Source organism: Oreochromis niloticus, linkage group LG1 (assembly GCF_001858045.2).
Source record: "Oreochromis niloticus isolate F11D_XX linkage group LG1, O_niloticus_UMD_NMBU, whole genome shotgun sequence".
Lineage (NCBI taxonomy): Eukaryota > Metazoa > Chordata > Actinopteri > Cichliformes > Cichlidae > Oreochromis > Oreochromis niloticus.
Genome location: NC_031965.2, coordinates 16525361 through 16547222, shown reverse-complemented (window position 1 = coordinate 16547222; position 21862 = coordinate 16525361). Strand labels below are relative to the sequence as shown.

The following is a 21862-nucleotide window of genomic DNA, read 5'->3' as shown; positions in this document are numbered from 1 at the left end:
TTGGTTTGTATGATTCTCGGTTTTATACCTTTTGCAGAGACATACACTTACATGCACGCACTTGCAGTTAAACACACTCTTGTGGTTTACCACAAGGGCGTAACCATTTAGCTGAACTGAAATAATTCATGTCATAAACATCTTTGAGGCCGTATTTTCCTATGTGATGCCATGCTAACAGTGTTCTCCTCCTCCAGGTTTGCAGATGAGTCACATACTTTGAATGAAATGTCGTGATAGCGGCAACCTTTCGACTCTTGCACTGTAGTTTTACAGTGGGGGAAATACTTATTTGATACCCTGCTGAATTTGTAAGTTTGCTCACTTAAAAAGAAATGAACGGTCTCAAATTTTTATGATAATTTCATTTTAACAGAGAGAAACAGAATATCAGTTACTGTAACGCGTTACCAGAGGTGTTCTTGGGGACTAACAAGCTCCCTCTGTGTAGGTCTGGGGTAATGCAGCACCTTTCTCATGATTGCCCTCACTCTATGTGGATCAAGATCTCACAAGGAGCTCCGTATCGATAGCAATTGATGGTCATTTTATATTTCTTCCATTTCCAAATAATCACAACAGCAGTTGTCACCTTCTCACCAAGCTTTCTGATAGTCTTGTAGTCCATTCCAGCCGTGTGCAGCTCTACAATCGTGTCCCTGACGTCCTTTGACAACTCTTTGGTCTTGCCCACGGTGGTGGAGAGAGCAGAATGGAAGAAACTGATTCTGTGAGCAGGTGTGCATCACACACACAATGATATGAGATCAGGAGCGTGTGTAATAGATTGATTGATTGACTAATTGTAATCTGTGTGCCCATGTGGCACACAGCCAATCTGTAGCAGGCAGAATTCTGTCTGTGCTGTAGAGCATTCAATACATATTTCACTCAGCGACATGCAAATCAATTTATAGCTTTTATATAATGTTTTTTTAAGTCATATTTTATCTCTCGTCAATAAAAATGAAGCTACCATAAAAAATAGAGACTGCTCATTTCGTTCTAAGTGAGCAAAGTGAGCAAACTCAGTTGTTACATCTTTGCATAAAACGGTATCAGTGTTCTCCAGTTATCTGCTGTGATAAAAGACTGGGAGTCCAAATCGCTCCTTGTTGTTGCTAGATGCTCAAATGCAGGTGACAGGACATGTGCAACTAGAGGGAGTTTTTATTTTATTACCTCACATGATAGCGAGTGAGTTTCCCTGCAATGTAGTTATCTTCAGAGGTTATTTAGGCAACATGGGTAATACCATGGTTATTATCTATGAAAATAGCCACAGACTCTTAGAGGCGCTATTCAAATGCAGGCAAATGCTCTTGTAAACTGCGTCACTGGTATTCACCCTCAGACACAATGTGTACATTCAGTGAGTTGGGGGGGGGCAGTCTCATTACGTGTGAGTCATTTTCCAGTAGTTTTTGATGCATTCACACACACACACGCACACACAGTTACAGATGATAAAGGCAGGGCTAATATTAAAGACATTATATAATGCTGGCTGGTTTATATCATAATAATGCATCATTGCATATTTGCTAAATGTGATGATGGTTTATTAAAGAAAAGAAAAATCTTCACTGTAATATTCTGGTAATAGTCCTGCATTCAAATTCTCAGTTAAGCAGAAGTGCAGAGGTATCAGGAAAATGTACTGAAAATGTTGCAAGAAAAACTACTTCCCTCTTTTGAGTGCTGTACTAAAATGTACACTCAATGGGCATTTTATTAGGTACACTTTCCAAGTATCTTTTGCATTCAGAGCTGCCTTAATTCGTCATGGCATAGATTCAGCAAGGTGCCGGAAACCTTTCTCAGAGATTTTTGAGATGTCAAATTCTGACCCTATTATCTATCTGAATGTCGATGTAGAAACAGAGACAAGGCAATGTTTTTTCAGTCTTCTTCTATTGTCCAATTTTGGTGACCCCATTTTAACTGTAGCCTCAGTTTGTTGTCCTTAGCTGATCAAAGTGGCACCTGGAATAGTCTGTATCTGTTTTAATGTATTTTTTTTCCCCTCAGGATATTTTCTCTTTTTTCAGACCATTTTCTGTAAACCATAGAGATGGTTGTGTGGGAAAATCCCAGTAAATCAGCAGTTTCTGAAATACTCAGAAAAACAACCATTCAAAATGTCCTCAGTGTCACTTGAATCACCTCTCTTCCCCATTCTGATGCTCAGCTTGAACTTAGCCGAAATGCATTGAGTTTCTACCATGTGACTGGCTGATTACATATTTGTGTTAAGCAAGCAATTGCATACAGTAAGTATACCTAACAACATGATTACTGTACATTTGACATTATTAGCATGTTGTAAGCAATTTGCTGTATTCCCACTAATACGTGTACCTCATGGAGGCAGAAGTAAAGTCCAGATATTCCCAGGCTGGGGATCAGTGGCTCCAAAAAGATACAAACTAAACCTCAAGATGATTATTAGTGAAGAAAAAAGACCAAACAAAGTTCAACTACATACTAAGTCTGTGTTAATTTCTCGCACTTTCCCCTCACTTTTGCTGCATGTTGTCTCAAGAAAAGTCCTTCCATCCATTTTAACTGCTTCTCCAAGGCTACAGCCATGGGCTACACCCCAGATAGTCTATTACAGGACTAAAACAGAGAGAAAGAAAACACACCCACAACTACACTTCTGATGGTCTTGGAATAACTAGTTAAACATGCATATTTTTTGGAGAAATCCAAATCTCTCCACACACACACCTATGTCCTCCTGGAGAGGTATTAGAAAGTAACTGGAAAATAAAGCCTTCAAATTATGTAGGAAAGTAAAAACTATTGCCATCTAAATCTACTCAAATAAATTCTAAGTAGCTTAAAATTAAAATACTCAAGTACAAATTGACTCCAGTGTGTGTGTGTGTGTGTGTGTGTGTGTGTGTGTGTGTAATTTCTAATCTTGATGAGGCTTTAACATGCTAACAGGCTGATGAGACATGTAGCCTCATTAGATTTTGAGCTGTTCTAAAGTAGTCACAGTTAATCCCAGCACACCGGCCAGGAGCAGAAACACTGCAGCTAAATGTTCCTATTCCTGCTACAGACACTGTCCGACTGTTCTTCAGCCCCACATCTCCGCTGGGCTGGGCTGCTGGGTTTATAGAGCAGCGCGGGCCAGCGCCGTTCTATTTTGAGGAATGTGGTTAAAGTGATCTCAGGGGCGTGGCCCAGTAGGCTCAAGCGTGGGCCGATGATGTGTCTTTCACCTGAATGGATCCATCTGTTATATTTAAACTCGACGTCAGAGTCAACAAGAAAAACAAGGACCAGTCTGCGATCATCTTTAACTTTCACCCAAGCTATATTTAACGTTTGAGGACTACACGCTGAATAAAATGCTTTAGGAAACAGCCCTGGAGGCAAAAATGTGAATGTAATTCATGTCAGCTGAGTGTCTCCAGTCATCAAGGCTATGTTTTACATTATGTTTTGATAGACTTTGGTGATGATTCAGATCAGCTGATGGCATTTTATTCATGTATTTACAGATTTTAAACGATGCTGTGCATGAGGACTCTATGCACTGTGACTACTTTACTTTGAAAATGGAATTAATTATAAATGTAATGAATTCAAAATGTCCTGAGAGTTAGGGACATTTTTCTTTCATTATTTATGGTCTCTCTCTTTTTTATATTTATTACAAATATTTTATATTATATTTATAATGTAAAGACCCTACAATAATACAGACATAATCCATATTTAACTGCATGAAACACTGTGGTGCACTCAGTTCAGGCTCTGAAAGCCAAAATGATATTCGAGGACTTACTCTGTGTAAAGCTTAAACTGTTATTATGCGCACATGTGACTGATTTTAAAGCATAATACCGTAGATATGCAGCATGTGCTGTCATTAAAAGTTAATCCGCGGTCCTTTACTGCTTATAGAGATGATCATTTTTCTGTTTTTAGTTGTAAACAATCTGCTCCATGCAGAGCTCACGCTCATAGACGATGGGTTAACAACAGAGAAAGGGGGACAGATCAGAGCCGGATGTGCATGAGTGCACATGGGTAACCTAGATTTGCTCTGGTCTTATTTTTAAATCATTCACATTTCCCATTCACAGTTAATTACAATTCTACCCACCCTTATGGTGTTACACTAATGTATGAGGAGTGATTAATGCCTACAGAAGGTGGAGAAGCAGTGCCGTTTTCTGCAGGGAATTTGTGTACTCATGGCAGCACACAAATGTTGTGTATCATACTTGGCTTTAAGTTTTGAGGAGGCGAGGTGAGATGGTTTACACATATGCAGAGGAGGGATAGTTGATATACTGCACAAAGGATGTTGAAGATGGAGCTGCCAGGCAGGAGGAAAAGAGGAAGACCTCAGCGTAGGGTCATGGATGATGTGAAGGAGGACATTTAGAGGGCTTGTCTGGCAGAGGAGGATGTAAGATGCAGAAAGATGAAATGCTGTGGTGACCCCTAGAGGGTGCAGCTGGGGAATAGCTAGCCTTGTAAGCTGGAGGAAGTGGTGAAGAGGGCTCTGTTAACACAGAGCACCATCCCCAGGCCTGGAGAAAATGTGGTTAACCTAGCTGAAAATTTGTCAAAAGCTGCAAAGGCACATCAATAATGTTGCAGGCCAACCTCTGCCTAAACCTTTGGTAAGCCCTTATGTGTCAGGAGTATCAGAACACATGAAACACGCTACTCCAAAAATCAGTCCACTGATCGGATCGGGTGTGCGCTGTTAGGTGCCGGGAGAATTGCTGTGAATTACACATCAGGGAAACAAAACAACCTCCGGCTAAACAGATGTCACAGGACTCTGCAGTTTGTTTACACATTAGGGCCAGTGGCCACTCCTTCAGTGATGAGGATCTGCCTGGACGGGAGGGAGAAGTAGGCATCCTATTAGCATTCAGGTAATCAACATTTAGAGTTTGGGGAACTTGCATTAGGGGAAAATATTGTTGGGTTTTTAGCTGGTCCAGGAAGGAACGTGAAATTAAAGGAAGTTCTGAAGTGGGAAAATGAAAAAAGTATGAATTGCAAAGCATGTGCAAAAATGGTTATTTGTCACTCCTGTGTTTGTAAACCCGCAGAAAGTTTTTATGGTTTTCAATAAATTATGTGTCAGACTGATACGAGGAGTTATCGTGTAACTTGCCAGATTTCTTGAATAAAAGCATTATAGAGGAGCTCAGATTTGATCTGGAAAGCAAGGAGGTCATTTATGTGAAAAAGCATAAAGACTATATCTTTCACCATCTTACAATGCTGTGTTTGCAGACGTTCTCCAGCTCTCCTTGAATTGTACCAATGATCAGTGGTCATGACAATCTGCATAATACCAATCATGAAACTGAGTCATTGTTAGGCAACGGTGCTAGTTTCTGTTATTGTGTAACCTCCTCACACTGAAGAAGTCACTTGGATGAGTGATGAATTGATAACATCCAGACCAGAACACTGAAAACATAGGTTTACCTTTGTAAGCCTCTGGATGATTTACATTTACATTAACATTAAAGAACAAGGCATACTGAGCTTTGACGGGATTAGGAAAATCTCTCTGACTAGTTATTGAGTTAAATTTAGGAAGCAGACAGAGTGTTTGTAGCCTCTACTATACTTTCAGTTAATATTCTTTAACAGAAATTTATTGATTGATTTTCTGATAAACCTGAAGTTTTTTTCTGGTGCTGTTTTGACATTCAGAGCCACCTTTTATCCCAGGAAAGCCAGGCCAAGTTAATTCTGGTCCTATATTTTTCTGCGTTGGTGGCTTTTTATCCGTCTAAACACTTAAGGTCGTACTCAGCCATTTCATAATGCAATATAAGTGAGGAATAACACGTCATGTTATTATTAAACTAGTAAACAAATATGCTTTCTTGCATTTGCGCAACATCCCTAAGATTAAGAAAAAATCCTCTCTGAATGATGCTGAACAACTAGTTCATGCATTTATTACTTTTAGGTTGAACAACTTTAATTCATTATTATCTGGATTGCCTAAAAACTCCCTGAAAAACCCTTCAGCTGTTTCAAATTCCTCGAACAAGAATACTGACAGGGATAAGGAGAGCATATTTCTCCCATATTGGTTTCTCCTCACACACAAGGTCTTGAATAATCAGGCCTGATCACCCCATTAGGGCTCTTCGCTCTGACACTGCAGAGTTACTTTTGGTTCGTAGAGTATTTAAAAGTAGAATTGGACGCAGAGCCTTCAGCTTTCAGGCCCCTCTGCTGTGAAATCAGCTCCCAGTTTGGCTTCAGGAGACAGACACCATACACAAAATGTACTGAGGCTCACAATACAAATTATTAAGTTGTTTCTGAGTGGTTCTTTTCCTCAAGCCACACCACTACAACCTACATGCCAAGTCACACTTCAACCATTGACGATATTCATTTTCCTGTTTAGGTGTGGTGGCACTGCTTGCAGCACAGACAGCAGCAAACAGAGTTAGTTTTGTTTTGCTCTTTTATTCCCTTTGTTTTTTCTTCTTCTTTGTGTGTTCCACATGAAATATATCCAAGAACTCATTAGAGTTAGAATTTAAGTTGAAATAAAGCTTACATTCCCTTGCATTAATTTATTTGTATTGCTCTATGGATATGATAAAAATAGCTTCCAGAGGTGCCTCTTTTGTCTTTCATACTTTTAGTACATTTTAAAGCCTGTACCTTTTCACTTTTACTTGAGTAAAGAAGTCGACTCAGCACTTCAGTTTTCACCATACTCACCATAGCCATACTTTTACGTGAGTGAATACAATATGAAAAATAATTTAAAATCACAGCTCATGCCCTCAGATGGTGTCATCTGTGGGCAACTGCTGAAATGTAAACATGATAAATGTAATAATAATAAATAAAACTCTTTGGGACATGTGAGATTAACTTGATGCAAGGCAATGTGATATTTTCCTTTCAGACCTTATTCCAAAGAAGGAATATATCCGTTTCAAATTTATTGTTAATATTATTTTACATATAAACTTTAAAGCTTTTGTTTACAGCACAGTTGTCCTGGTGAAACCGCTTCCGCTGCGCTTAGATCGCCCGGCACTGTTCACCCTCCATATACTAGTGGGCGGAGCCGTATAAACCACACCCCCTCTAGCGCTGCTGCTGCTGCTGCTGTTGGTCTGAGGTTGAGTCCGCTTGTTAGAGCTGAGCCAGCCAGCAGCCGGAGCGCGATCGCCGTCTGGGGAGCATAGATGTGCAAAACCCCTGGAATATCCGTGCGCTGGAGAGGCCAGAACCGACCACCGTGGAGGACCGTTTTCATTTAGTCGTCATAAAGGAAAGTGCCACGGCGAAAGCATGGCGGTAGAAGAGGAAGGTCTCCGGGTTTTCCAGAGCGTTAAAATAAAAATAGGTAAGAGAAAAAAAAAAAATTCCCTACCCCCAGCCTGAGCGCCTCAATGGATGGCCCCGTATTCACGGGTGAAGCAGGCAGGCAGTGAGGGGCTGGAGGCTGTGGGGACTCGGATCTGTGTTGTTCAGCCTGGTATTGTAATTCAAATCACACGCTTTTTCCTCCCAGCGCACAGACCGGGACCGCTAATTGCAAAAATGAAAATGTTAAGGGGGGAAAATTTCCAGAGATCTAAAGCTTTGGGGGATATTGTGGGAATTTGGCAGCTGGCATTTGGACCCAGATCATGTGCGTTTGATAGAAGTCTCCACATGCGGACTTGAACCGATTAGAAGCAAGCTGTGCGGCTGCACACCAAACATCCAGCTGTTTTTATTATTATTATTGTTGTTATTAATAATAATAATAGTATTATGTATCTCAGATAAAGTAAGCCTTGATTTCGCCTAAGCTGCAGCCGGCCAGTCATGTTGTTGCACCCCTCCTCCCCTTATCCCTGCTTTCTCTGCACTCGCCCCCCTTCCAAAAAGCTTTATGCATGACTGTCTAGCTATTGATTGTTAGCCCAGATTTCTATATTTAGAATTGTAGCTAGTCTCCAGTGGGTAACCCCGGTTTCTAGGAGGTATGTGGTGCATGCATATCTTGTGAATGGAGCCATGAGGACTCGTGCAGTGGGTGCTTTATTGAAGAAGACAGTATCCTAATGCAATTGTCTAACTGTAATATAGTAGTAACTGCATGTAAGCCCGCATATATCAAGCGCAAGAATTGATAATACTGGCTATGACAACAGGACTGTTGAGAGCTTTTCATGCTTTCATTTTGATTACTCTTTAATTGCTTGTGCAAAACAGTCTTATATGTGTACTCTTTTTTTTTTTGTTAATGAATCTGTGGGACTGTTGCTAACTTTGGAAAATACTTAAACAATAAACTGGATTTGCAAAGCAAGTTTTGAATGCGCGTTTCAGGTGTCATCAGAGGGAACACTGTGACGTTTGTTTTGCGAGGGGAAGTGGTCCAAAATGCCGCAGCAGTCTGACCTGTTTGACAGCATGTTCACATGTTTGCCTTTTTAACATCAAACCACAGGGAGCAGACAATCATTTCCTCTGTGTGCCCTAACTGTTATCACGGGTCCTTTTCACTGACATCTGGCACCCAGTTCATCCCGTCTGTGCTGTCCAGTTTGTTTTGACTCCAAACATGCAACAGAAGGGATGAACAGGGATGAAGGAGGGGTGGGGGGGATAAAAATTTACAATAAACACACATACAAGCTGTGTGCCAGCCAGTATTTCTGAGCACAAAACACTCCGGTTGTAAACTTCTCAGTTGAAGTTAGGCTTTGTTTTCAAGCTTCTTATCTCCAGGTGAGTTGCTGGGAGAAAGTTGGAGAAAGAACCTGAGTCAAGTTTATGAAATACTCCCAGTGAGATACTATGCTCAGACTCGAGGGAGAGTTGGAATATTTAAATTACTATGGTCTCATTAGTTTGCTGCACTTTCTGAATGAGTGTTCAGCCGGCCAGCAGCTTTGAGTTCCTGTTCAGGAAAACTGAATGACTGGAGCAACTCTTCCCGTCACAGATGTCTTTCCTAGATATACGTCTGCTTACAGCTCATGCAAGAAAAAAATAGAAGTGAAGGACTCATATCCTTTATTTCAAGAAAAGAAAACTGTTACCAGTTAGAGTCCAGACCTGAATGTACCTTCAGTATTGAAAATAAATGGAGACACATGACAGCTGTGAGTGTCATACACATACATGTTGTATTTTATTACTGAAGAACTACTTATGCATTAATATTAATGTGTAGTCAGCATTTCACTGTTAGCTGGTTTCATAAAGCCAGTACAATATGAGCTTTCTTTTAGACATACCGATATTTGGCGATTTAAAAATCCGATATCCTGATATATCGGCCGATATTTTTCTTTATTTTTCAGACATAAAGCAAAAACAGATTCTTCTAGATTTTGTTATGTATAGTTATTTGTTTATCTATTTAAACTTGACTCTGACTCTCCTCAGATCAGCTGGTTGTTGTTTGTAGCATTCCAAAGTCAATTGTTCCTAACAGGGAAGTTGCAGAGCTCCCCCTGGTGGACAAACCATGCTGTCACTGGTAACATAGTCGAAGGGTGTTTCTCCTGGCTAATTTTTTTAAACTTTTGTAAATGTGTTTATTATGGATATACATGTGTTGAGGTGCATTTACCCATGCATTTTATATGCCAAACTGCTCTCTAAACCTTAATTGAGAAAATAAAGCTGAAATGAACACATAAAAATAATATTAGTTGGAAGTTGTATTACATCTGCTTGCAAAATATATTCCATTGGAGGTGTAAAGTATATGTAATCTAAAGCGAAGCTGTGTTACCCTGTAAACTTTTGCCAGTAAAGCATGATTACTGACACTCATGAGGAACATTTACTGTGCGTTTTCATCACTTCCGAGCACTGACCCTATGTTTCCTTCGTCCTTTTTCTTCTGTGTCATCAAACAGTGATGACAGTGGAGTTTATACTGTGTTGTTGCCTAGCAGCAGTCATACTTGCCATCAGTACGATTCCCATGGCGCTCTGCTCCCAGTAAATTCTGTGTAACGCTTGCATCACATTGTTTTCATCAAAGTCTTCTCCTTTGGCGTGAGAAGACATTTTGCTGATGACTCAGAGCTGAAAATTTGCCACATAGTTGAAGACGAGAGGCAGCGGGGGAGAGAGGACTTATTATTGTAACGCTGTTCCAGGTGATGACTCGTCTCAGTTTCCTGGAGGAACACGCGAATGTCGGAAACTGAACGGGGCTACTGGGCCCGAGTCCGTACTGTCTGGGGAAAGGCAGGAAATAGGAAGCTGCCCCCAAATGTCTTCCTGATTGGCTGGACTAGACTACAAAAGAATTGTGTTTTTTCCTGCATGGCAACAAGCTAATACAAAGCAGATGTAGTGAGATGCAGGGAGAAAGGGACAGAGGTGGTGTCTCACGTACAGGAGCAGGCTGCGCTCCGTCTGTCGGCGGCTGTGTCTGTGTCAGCGCTCGGAGAGATGGGAACTCTCAGTGGCACAGCTGGAGTTGGGACTTTGCACTAATTAACAACAACATATGTGCATTTGGCCTCTCTGTTGCTGCTAGGAACATAATCTGACAAACACTGTGCAAAACACACTGAAACAATATCTGGGCTCAAATTACTGCGCACGCCTTTGAAGAAATAAATAAGAATATAATCTTAATCCTTGCTGCAGGCATGTCAAGACATCACACCCTCGAACCCACAAAACTTAAAGGTCACTTGTATAGTTTTTAAACACTAGAGGCGCTCTAGAGCGGTGGGGGTTTTGTTTGTTTTCCTTTTTTTGATGTGTTCCATGCATCATGACCCAGAAACAAAGACGTTAACATGCAGGCAGCGCACATCGGGCTGAATGAACGTAAGAATGCAAAAAAGCGGTGAAGAAGTAAACTTACTGCCTCCAAAGATGGAAGTGAACTGCGATATGAAATATTGAAAATTTATTTTAAGAAAGGAATGTGCTCCATGGGTCAGTTAGACCTTGAAGTTGTTGAGGCTCAGGCATGACATCCTCTTGCTTGTTTGTACTTTTGCTGTGTTTTTACACAGTGCAATTGGACCGACCTACCGATTTGACACATTTTGAAGTTTGCATTCCTCTGACAGCTTAATCAAGGAAAGTTATTACCATAGCCAATAACAGTTTACAATTTACACAATATGTAAAGCATTGGAAGAAGCTTGTACAAATATACTCTGTAAGATAATATGGAATAACAATCCTTAAAGGTGTGACAGTAGATTTTTTGTGGCCTTTTTTGAGCACAGCCAAAATTCTCCCTGAGTGTGTGTTTTACAGGAACCTGCCGTGTAAGATGCAACAACATGCTGACATTCAGTAAGCTTTTAATAATGAAAATGGAGTTACCTAAAGGACAAACAGAAAAAAGAGGCCGGGAGTCCCGGCTGAAGCAAACAAAAGAGGAAGAAACCCGTGAAGTGACCACACAATGGGTCCCCTAAACAAACAAAACTGAAAACAGTACCGCCGGTAACTCCCAACTCAACCTATAGCTGACAAACAAAGCTGTAAAAGCAGCAGAAAAAAACAGCCTGTGCTGATGGAGGTGAGGCGGGAGGAACGAGGGCCCGAGACGCCGGTTGGCGATGTTTTTATTCATGCGGTGAGCCTTCAGCAGCCAATCAGGGCTAAGATTAAATCAGACAATTGAGAGAGCAGGTTAACAAGGGTGACAATAAAAACACAACAAGATGATTACTTGACCAACACCCTGGGGTCATCCGTAACAGTCATTAACGGTTATGTGGAGCTGGTTCCCATCACCTGATAAATATCTGTCTCCTCAGCTGTTCGGTGCTTCCTGTACTCATCAGCTAATACTAATTTGCATGCTTATCAGTGCTGGGTGGGTTATGGGGTGTATAGAATGAGCTGAAAACCACCAAGACGTTGCTAATAGCACTGAACCAAAACACAAAAATTCTTGTTGGGGGTTACAGTAAGTATTTAGGTCACATACAGGATGCATGGTTTGCAAATGCACCCACTTTACAGCCCACTTTAATCTTAAGTAGGCCGAACCAGGGAGCCTCCCCTTTCTGTCACTGTACAGTTTATCTGTATATTTAACCCCTTTTTTCTTATAATTAATAAAAAAAAAGAAGTGCAGTTATATCACTATGTCATTTTTAAATAAATAAAAGTGATCTGTCAGCTCGACCCCTTTGGGCTTAAATTGTAAGAAATAAAAGTGTAAAAGTTTTTTTTTTGTTTTTTACTGCGGAACTATTGTAAAATTTCTAAAGTACACTGTGAAATAACAGGAACTGCACTGTCATTTATCTGTTTATCTAATAATTAATTACTTTGGTGTAGTATGGCCATGGGAGAGGTCTTTATCAGTCGGAGAAGCTGTAAAAGTGTAAAAGTTATGCCCTCCTTCACATTTTCCAAAGCAGTCCAGCAGCCTGGATTGGAGTCTTTTCTGGGCCGATTCTGGCCCCTGGGCCTTGCGTTTGACATCCCTGGTTTTAACCCTTTCACGGTGCGGTCATTGGCTGATTGTGCCATAGTGCAAGTCACCGGTTTGGTCTGGAATTGGTTCTCCGCATAAGCTGCGCACCCTGAACTGTTTTCATAGGCTTCACGTTGGCTGGCACAGCACTGTTGTGTTACTGCTTAATGGCGCCTTAACAATACAAGTGTGATTTTTGGAAGAAGGGGAAAAAAACCCAAAAAAACATAGTGAAAGGAACTGCATGGAGTCTGGAGGAGAAAAAGCGGTGGCGGTCCAGGAAACAGGAGTGCGCGGCTGAATTCAAGAGGCTCAGGCTGGGAGGGAGAATTTGGTTGGGAGTGACAGAGCGTCCCTCCCCTCCCTTCGCCTTGCCTTTCTCTTGACAGGTGGCCAACAGAGTTTCCCAAACTTCATTCTGTCCAGACTGAATAGGAGATGCAGAGTGACGGGTGGCTGCGTGAGGAAGGGAGGGGTCAGAAACAGTTCATGTGCGTGCAGCGTTGAAATCTGATTTAGTTTAATGGAAGTAACAAGATCAGTTTGGTGCTGTTATTACATTATATTCATCTACAGTAGATGCTTAATACACTGCATAAGCACAGTCCGCCATTTTGTCCTAGAAGGCGAGGTGTGTTGGAAAAAAGTTTGCTGCTGTAAACGTGTGTGTTGACCTGTTCAGATGCAGACAGTATAGGTGGCTTTAGGCTGGTGGAATAATCCGGTTTGTAATGTGGGAAAACAGAACGGGGAATAATGTGGAAGTATTGCCGTAGGCCCCGCATGCAGGGTCAGCACGGGTAAATAGAGGTCCGGAGAGCACGGCTTCTCCCACGTGTCCTTCAGATGCCTCGTGGAACTGGAAGATCTCTACCAACTAGCAGTGACTTAAGCGTGAAAGCGTTTATTAGACAGAGAAACTCCCGTGTCACAGTGTCAGGAGACGTTACCGCGTTGGTCCCCTTGTCACGACTTTCATGTGAAGTTGAACTTGTGTGGCAGGCGTCTGCACACACGCTGATTAAATCTGGTTTTGCAACAGCGTTTTCCTCCTCTGGCAACACCGGCAATGTCAACTTGCCACATGCGGGGACGTACACCCAACTCGCTCTCCCTTCCTGTGCTTGTAAAAGATAACGTATCTTTGTGTTTGCCAAGCCTGTTTGTGAGTCTGCGTGTGTGGAAAAATAACGGGTGGGAGGGTAAGAGCTCGTTTTACACCGTTTAATTGCTTTTTTTCTAGAAGTCATAAAAACAAACACAGAGATTTCTAAGAATTATGTGAACGGATAAAAAGCCCGGAGGCAGAGTTGAGGTTAAACTGACCAGAACGTAAAGGAAATAAAGAGCAGTGAAAGCAGCTCTCTGCAGCTACACGCCGACGTGACACCGCGGCCACATCACGAATGAACGCACCAGGACTCTGATCGGAGCTTAATTTAAGCCTAACTGTCCCTGCACTGTTGTGTGTGTGTGTGTGTGTGTGTGCATGTTTGTAGTTGTGTATTTTTGTTTCACTCAAGTTTTCCATTGAGACTTACGAATCTGTGTAACCATTAGCTCTGTGCAGCGGCAGAAAGAGATTGGGTTTGATCAGTAACTGAATCCTGGTTTATCACACAGTCTGTGGTGTGCAGCCTTTAACCATAAACTCCCTTTGTTTTCCATGCTGTTCCTCCACATGCTCCTCCAGCAGCTGTTGTGGTTGGGTGGAAACTTCAGGATAAGACAGCTCAGCTGGTTTCATGGGAGGCAGCGTGTGATAAGCTGCAGTGCATTTGAAAGCACCTCCAAGCGTCTTTGCAAACCTAAAGAAGTGCAGTTCCTAGTGTGGTACAGTCATCCGATGGACAGACAGTTCAATTTACACTAATCGCCAACAGTTCGTGCAATCAAGTCATTCTTGCAGAATACTTTTCTTTTTTTCTTAAAAGTCTGGATGTCCAGGTGACGTCGAGACATGACCTCAACAGTGGCTCAACCTTAATTTAGGAGTTATTTTTCAACCATGACTGGATGTTGACAAAAGACGGCCAGCCGAGAGTTATTCATCGTCGATATCCCAGACAATAGTATTTTAATGTAAAATGACACATTCAGAGCCGTATATGTGGCTAGAGCAGAGTGTGAAACAAGTGGATCCGTTATATGGTTTAGTGAAACTTTTGCATGAAACCCTCAGCCCACGTAGGCTTAAAAAGTGGCCGTTCTTATCTACCACACCCCTTGTAACCTCCTCTACCTGAAGCTGATTCTTCAAGTGTGATTTCCATGCTTAGATGAAAGTAAATCTCTCTGCAGCAGTGCTGACTTATAACAGTCCCCTCTTTTTGTAAAAACCTCAGAGTGGGTGAGGTTTCAGCAGTGCAAAGAAACTGGTGGGGCGGAAGCACGAGCACGAAACGGCCGTCTTAAAAGGTTAACAGGTTTTCACTGATTGTGGGTTTCAGGATGCGCTGGTGCAGGTTCGCAGCGGTAAATGTGGCTATCTGTTGTTGACTGTGTGGCTTATTTTTGACTGCACTGTAATCTGCTCCTGGGCCGTGTTTATTCTCTGAACTGGGCGTACTGATTAGTGCTCACCTTGGACGGTTATAGCTAAAGCACAGATACAGTTTTAGAGAAGATTGCTTATTCTCTTTGTCACACGTGAATAGGACTTTCAGGCTGCTGGACATCACATGAGGTCATTCTCCCAGTGTGCAGAATGACTTCACAGCTCAGGACCAGTTTGAGGTTAACTTTGAAAGACGCGGTCAGCATTGGACTTGCGCTGTGCCAAGTGTCGGGCCTCGTTTGTGCCGAACTATCCCACCCCCAACTGTTGCTTTAACCTCTGTCGTTGAAAGTGCAAAGTCATAAAGTGAGCATTTTTATAGGGCAAATTATTAATCAGATACTAAAAAACTTGATCGGGAGATTAACTGATGCTAAAAATACATGTGGGCTGTGCTTCTGGTTTCAATGATAAAGCAATATTTCCTGCAAGAACAAAGTGCCAGCTGTGGAGATCCACCAAAAAGGCCTGTATGTGTGTGTGTGTGTGTGTGTGGGTGGGCGGGCGTAATGTTTTTATGTTTAGTCAGAAAAGACTGTAATGTCTTACAGTTTGGTTTCAGTTCTCGTTTTGACTCTCTATCCAGAAGCATCAAAGGAACTGAGCGGAGACAGAGGGATAATATAAATGAGTTTCACTCCTTTCCATTCTCACGGTGTCTCTCTCCGTCTTACACACACACACACACACACACACTCTCAGGGGTAACTGGGTTGTTCGCCGCTTTTAAACTTCGCCTTGGATCCAGTTGAAATTCCTTTCTCCTCATCTCATTTCCTGTTGTCGCTCTCTCCAAAGCTAACCGCTCTCCAGTTTTCTATCTGGCTGACTTCTCTCTCTCTCCCTCTCTCTCTTTCTGCAGTCTTCCTCATCTCTCCCCCTTGATTGAGTACACTGCTTGTATTTTTCTCAGTAACAACCCCCACCCCCCCCACCCTCCCTTTTCTTAAAGCCTGCGTTTCCCAGGCCTGCTACTTGAGCCCACGGCGACTCAAAGCATTCGCGCCTGTGTATCCTCGAATGTGTTCATGTCAGAGGGGATTAGAATAACGAGCCGAGCGGTGCGTCTGTAACTGTACGCCACAGCGTGGCCGACTGAAACCGGTCGGCAGAAGGAGAAAGCCGAACATTCGCTGCATCCATCGCTTCCGTTTCCTCATTTCTTCCGTTGTGTTTTTTTTCTTTCCTCTGCAGGGATGTAAGGTTTCTTTTTAAGTGTCTCATTCGGCTGTTCACTCTTCTCCTGTCATCTCAGCTCAGTGCCTCCCCCTGTTTTGCGTGCACACAGACACACGTGCAAAGTGTGTGTGTGTTTGCTTGTTTTGCTCAGATACTGGGGCAGGATATTCTCCAAGGGCAGCTGCGGTGATGCTTGATGAAAAGAAAACAAAAACTGCTGTTGTTGTTGGTTTTCTTTCCATATTTTCTGCTTATTATGAATCGCGAGAGAACACACACACACACACACACACACACACACACACACACCGCTCTGGAGAAGTTGAAAAATGAACAGATGAAAAAAAGGAAGCAGTATGAGATGTAGGGAAAGTGAAATCAGGTTAAAGTTTATCTTGAAAGGGAAAACGAAAGCAGGCGTGAAAGACAAGTCCTGCACTGATAAAAACGCAAACAAAGGAGGCTTCAGACCAAAAGAGAAAAGGGATAAAAGGAAGAAAATGATAGGCAGGCTGAGGCGGTGGATTACAGACTCTGGTTTTATAATAAAGTCTTTAATCTAACATGATGAATGGCAGGTTATTGAAGAGGCTTATCTATTCTTTTGTAACAGGCTCACTCACTCGCCATCAAACATATACACACAAATATCTAAAAGTGGAGTTTGTATGCTCCACTCTCAGGCTGACAAAATCTCCTGGTCATCATCCAGATAAATAAAACGGTCCATCGCTTCTTCCTCTCCTGAACAGGAAATTGTCACACTTTACTTCTAATTATGGTAAAGACAGATGGTTTGGCGTATTTACTACAGATCATGTCGTCTTTATAGAGCATATGATCATTTTCTGTGCATTCAGGCAGCAGCCAGTTTCATTTAGTTCCTCAGTAAAGCACAGCATGGAAACACTGTGATCCTTTATTGTAGCTGCCTTTATTTTAGCCTGTAAATTGCACAGTAACGCAGCTGGAAGCAGTAACTATTCTGATGTGCTTACAGGCACTCGAGCACAGTCTATTCAGGCTGTTCAGTATGCAAGCTAGTCCAGGCAGAAGGTGGGAAATCAAGAAGATTCTTCTTCAAGCTTGATTCTGATGTTGTGTGTTTGCTTGCTTGCACAGTGTTAGGTATCGAGATGTTGAAGTCGAGTGACCGCTAATCATGAGTAGGGATGGGTACCGGTTCTGACATTAACGCTAGTAACCAGACCGGTAGTAACCAGTGCTTTTTTTTTACTGAGATGTCATACACTTTGGATTCTAGCCAATCATTTTACCTTTGCAAGCGTAGTAGGCGGGCCCAGGTACGTACGTTCTTTTAGAGCAGAGCTACAGATTAAGAATGCCCAAGGCGAAGCGGTCAAAAGTCTGGCTGTACTTCACAGCAAAACATGCTCAGCAGCCTGCAACAAGTGCTTTAAGCTGATACTGTGCAAAGGAGGTAACACCTCGAATCTGATGAAACACCTGGCGATGCATAGCGTTTTTTTAAAAGCCGAGAAATGCACCGTATTTGATAGCTTGCTTCCAGACCTCACACCGAGCACATCTACTGCGGGTGGGTTGCCTCGGACCCGGAGTTAGTAACATCCCCCAAGAACCCGAAGAGTAGAGTCCTGGCCCCTAGCCCTGCCAGTGTACCAGAAATGATGACGGATGATGATGGCAGCAGCAGCCGTTCTTCTCTGCATGAGTAGCTTAATGTTGTTCGTCTGTAATTTACGTTGAGTAGGCTAACCACGTTATTAAATTAATGCATGTAAGGTGAACTAGCAAACACCATCGTAGTTACATGCGGCTGTCTTCTTGTTTGATGGCAGATACTCCCTTCACCCTGGCCAAAAAGGCTAAAATGACCAAAGAAAAAGTGGAAAACAGTTAAACATGAGAGGTTTTTGGACAAAGTTTGTTTTTTCCATTGTTTAAGCACTGCTTCCAGCCAAGAGTGAGACCATATATGCCCTATAGCTGCAGAAAAGGCTAACATTGTTATCTTTTTACAAAAAAACAGCTAAACATGAGAGGCTTTTGGACAAAGTGCATGTTCTTCATTCTTTAAGCACCGGTTCGAGCACCGTTTAAGCACTGGCACCGTTTCAAAAGTGCCGGTTTGGTACTGGTATTGGATAAAACCTAAACAATACCCATCCCTAATCATGAGATGCTACGTTTGGACATTATATGTGTGTGACAGAGTAGAATCTAGTGATACAAGCACCAGCCACAAAGGGACAGAGACTGGTTTGCAACCATCTGACAAACAGTTGGGGAGTGTTTGCTGGAGGTTGAAGGAAGTAGCTCTGAAGTCGATTGCTCAAGCTCCTGCCACAGAGGCCTGGAGACTGGTCGTTGTACCCTGGCAACCACAGGGTGCTGGGTAAAAATGTGTATTTCCTGTTGGGGAAAACCTCAGATTGCTTTGTTCACTAGTGGATTGTCGTGGTTGCCTGTGGTTTTCATGGAAGACAATGAATGAGCCAAGACCCAGAACTGTAGTGAAACTGCCAGTTCACCTTCAAAGTAGAAGTTGTGCCTTTTGAAGCATGTTGGATTTTGCCTCGAGGCACACCTTTTTACTTTGAATTAAGATCTTCTCAGTTTCAGGTTTGCAACACAGTTTTTCAAATTATGCTACTGCTTGGCTAGTAGTTAGTGAGCGTTTGCAGACAAGCCAGCATCTTCATATAAACTATGGGTGACTGTGACAATCTGCTAGTGACCACTCTCATTGTGACTCAGCAGTCACTCGCTAACCAGTCCGGGAGTGGACGCTTTTTTTCCTAGCGACTGGTGGTTGTATCATGTTTAATGTGACAGGCCGCTCCTCAGGAATGTGTATGCGCTATCAATGAATCTGAGTCTGGAAAATGAAGCCAATGGGCAGGTAGCCAAGCTTGCAAATCCTAGAATCACCACTTTAGGCTGGCTCCAACTTTCATTGGAGTATTACTAAAGTGAAGGTAGTAAGCTTAGCAAGCTAGCTAGCTAGCTAGCTAAAGTGCGTCAAAAACAGTTTTTTGTACCAACCTAAAAAGATGTGCGTTTTCATTCTAAAATATTATTAACTCACTTTTGGTGCCAGCTTCAGATGGCTGTCTGAGGAACACTTTCACCTTGCCTTCATTTAATTAAATTCAGTTCAATTTAGTTTTAGTTATATAGCACCAAATCACAACAGCTGCGTTTAGAGGCTACAACAATCACCTGACCTCAGTATGTGCAGGAGATACGACACATTGGCAGTCGTAGAACTATATTCTTTATGTTGAACTCACAGGTGTCAACACGCCCATTATGCTGTTTCTATTTTGAACACACAAATGATTAAGTTTTGTGTTTTTGTCTAATGTTGCCAGATTGTCTACAGACACAGTCCACATATTACATATAGCTTCAAACCATCATTTCAATCCTTTAACCCGCAATCAGATTCAAGAGGTGTCAGCGGCTGGTTTCTGTCCAGAATAACCAGAAATATTTCAAAGTGGATGAAATATATTTGCTGGTTTAGCTGCTGTGGGACGATTTCAGTTCTCCACTTACTGCATCATTTTGATTAAAATGGTTGTTACCCACTGTCTAGCGCTGGAAAGAGGCGCTGTTAGATGACTTTGCACAGTCTGTTTACAAAGTGCAACACTGAGATACTGCAAAAACATGCAATTTGGGCAGAGTAGTGTCACCAAAATAATTTCGCACATCCTGTCGGTTATTGTGGGAACTTAAAAATAAAAATGAGACTTTCCCCTGTTTAAAAATATGTTACCCTGTTTCATCAAAATGTCTTTACACGTCTATTCTCACATTAATACTACTTTTTTTTTTGGGGGGGGGGAGCATTCTACCCTTATATAATCTAATAAATAGTAAGAAGTTGTAATTATAATGTAAATTCATACCTTTATCATTTGTAAATAACTTTTTAAGAATTGAGTAATGAGCCTAAAAGCTACTTGTAAGACCTCATGATTTGAAATTTTTAACCTCTTGAACTATCTGAAGACTGAGTTTTTTTAAAATAGATTTAATCTGCACTGGTTTTGTTTTTGTTTTTACTAAGTTGAGCCATTAAACACACTTGCACGCATTAAGCACTCTCACTGGGAACGCTGTGGTAATCCCATGATGTTTCTGGTCACCAGGATGAGTGCAATCTGCAATCTTGCAGTTCGTGAAAGCGGGTGGAAAATGGAGATTGGAGGGAATTCGGGTGCTCGGGGTGAATGAGGAGGATTATGGGACGGAGATAAAGTAAATATGAGAAAATAAATGAGAGCTGCAGAAGCAAGGGAGCTCTAATAACAGTAGGAAGTAAAGGGATAAAGACAGAGATAAGAGGCGGTTACATCATCTTGAAACGCAGATGGAGCTGTATAGTTTGCATCAACACGTCAAAGCGGTGACGCGTGTGTCCTGTTCCAGAGCTCAGGTGTCGTCTTAATTTGTGAATGAATGTTGTCATTGTGAATTGTTGAGTAATGATTCACGCAGTGCATGAATTAGCCTCCAGAGAAGCAGTCATAACACCGTGTCGTATTACAGACCCCACAGGGTGCACTTCACCGTCTTTGTTTGTCTCAGCGAGGGTTTAAGGTTTATCCAGCGTCACGGACTGAAGGTGGAGGCACCAGATCGTATCTTGCTTGCAGCTGGCTGCTTGCCTGCTATCTGTTTTACAAAAAACGAGTGGGAGTAACAACAGCGCATTGTGAAAACGCTCAAAGGACACGTCTTGTGTTTTGCATCGTCAGCAAATCATTGATTTGACTGATTGTTTTGAATTCGGGATTCGTTGAAGGAAATGTGGAACATCTTCCCCCACCTTCCTGGTTCTGTGATAAGATGTGGTTCTCGGGAAGTCTTGATTGTATAATGCCAGCAGGGGAATTATAATGTTTTAGTATTTATGGTAGGGCTGATTGAGTGGAACTCTAGTGGGGCTGCTGCATTAATGTGCAGCCATACTGACAAACAGGAAAAATAATTTGAAGATAGCCGTCTGCTTTGCAGTTTCACGCCTGGCTACTTGGTGTCAAATGTCAACTTTCTCTCCCCTCCCCCCTAGGGTCAGCCGCAGGGTCGGAAACCCGGCAGTGGAGATTTCTGGATTAGTATCTCTGATGTGTTTCCTGGTGCAGTAACAGTAATCAAAGTTTATATTGTTATGTATCATATGATAGGGCAGTGGTTCCTAACGTGTGGATTAACTCCCAAGATAAATACAAAGTGACGCAGGATGATGGAGGAGTTCCTCATTGGGGCTCTAGAAATCTTTAATAGGATCCTCTTTAAAGGATAAAAACATAAGGAGACATACTAAATATGAGGTAAGGTAATGTAAAAGGCAGAAATGTGGATAAAGAGAACTACTGTCTTAAAGAGAAAGTGTCAATTTATCAAATAGCATCACCCGCCCTTTAAACTCACGCTTCTTACTGTGAAGACGTTTTAAAGCCAGAAATAACAGAGCAGCGTATGCTAGCAGTGTCAGACAACCACACAGACAATGGAGCGTTACTCAAGCAGACGTTCACAATGATGGTTAACACTGTGAGTCCCCCCCAGGGTAAAGAGGGTAATGGCTAAAGTGGATGCACGTCTTCATAAATGAGAATACATTGGCCCTGTGGGACCGGAATACCACCTCTCCGGTTTGTGTGTTTGTGTGTCTCGGTGGG

The 21862-nt window shown here is 42.1% G+C and overlaps 1 protein-coding gene across 2 annotated transcripts in view; it reads left to right on the top strand.

Annotated features, from left to right (window-relative positions):
• The first annotated feature begins 7131 nt into the window (after positions 1 to 7131).
• rasa3 (RAS p21 protein activator 3) overlaps positions 7132 to 21862 on the top strand; it is a 43018-nt gene continuing 28287 nt past the window's right edge. Inside the window, exon 1 of one of the 2 annotated variants that reach the window (XM_013271664.3) lies at positions 7132 to 7381. In XM_013271664.3, the coding sequence (XP_013127118.1) occupies positions 7327 to 7381 (55 nt within the window). In that variant the 5' untranslated portion in view covers positions 7132 to 7326. The remainder of the gene's footprint in view (positions 7382 to 21862) is intronic. The other variant, XM_003445774.5, reaches the window with a different exon arrangement.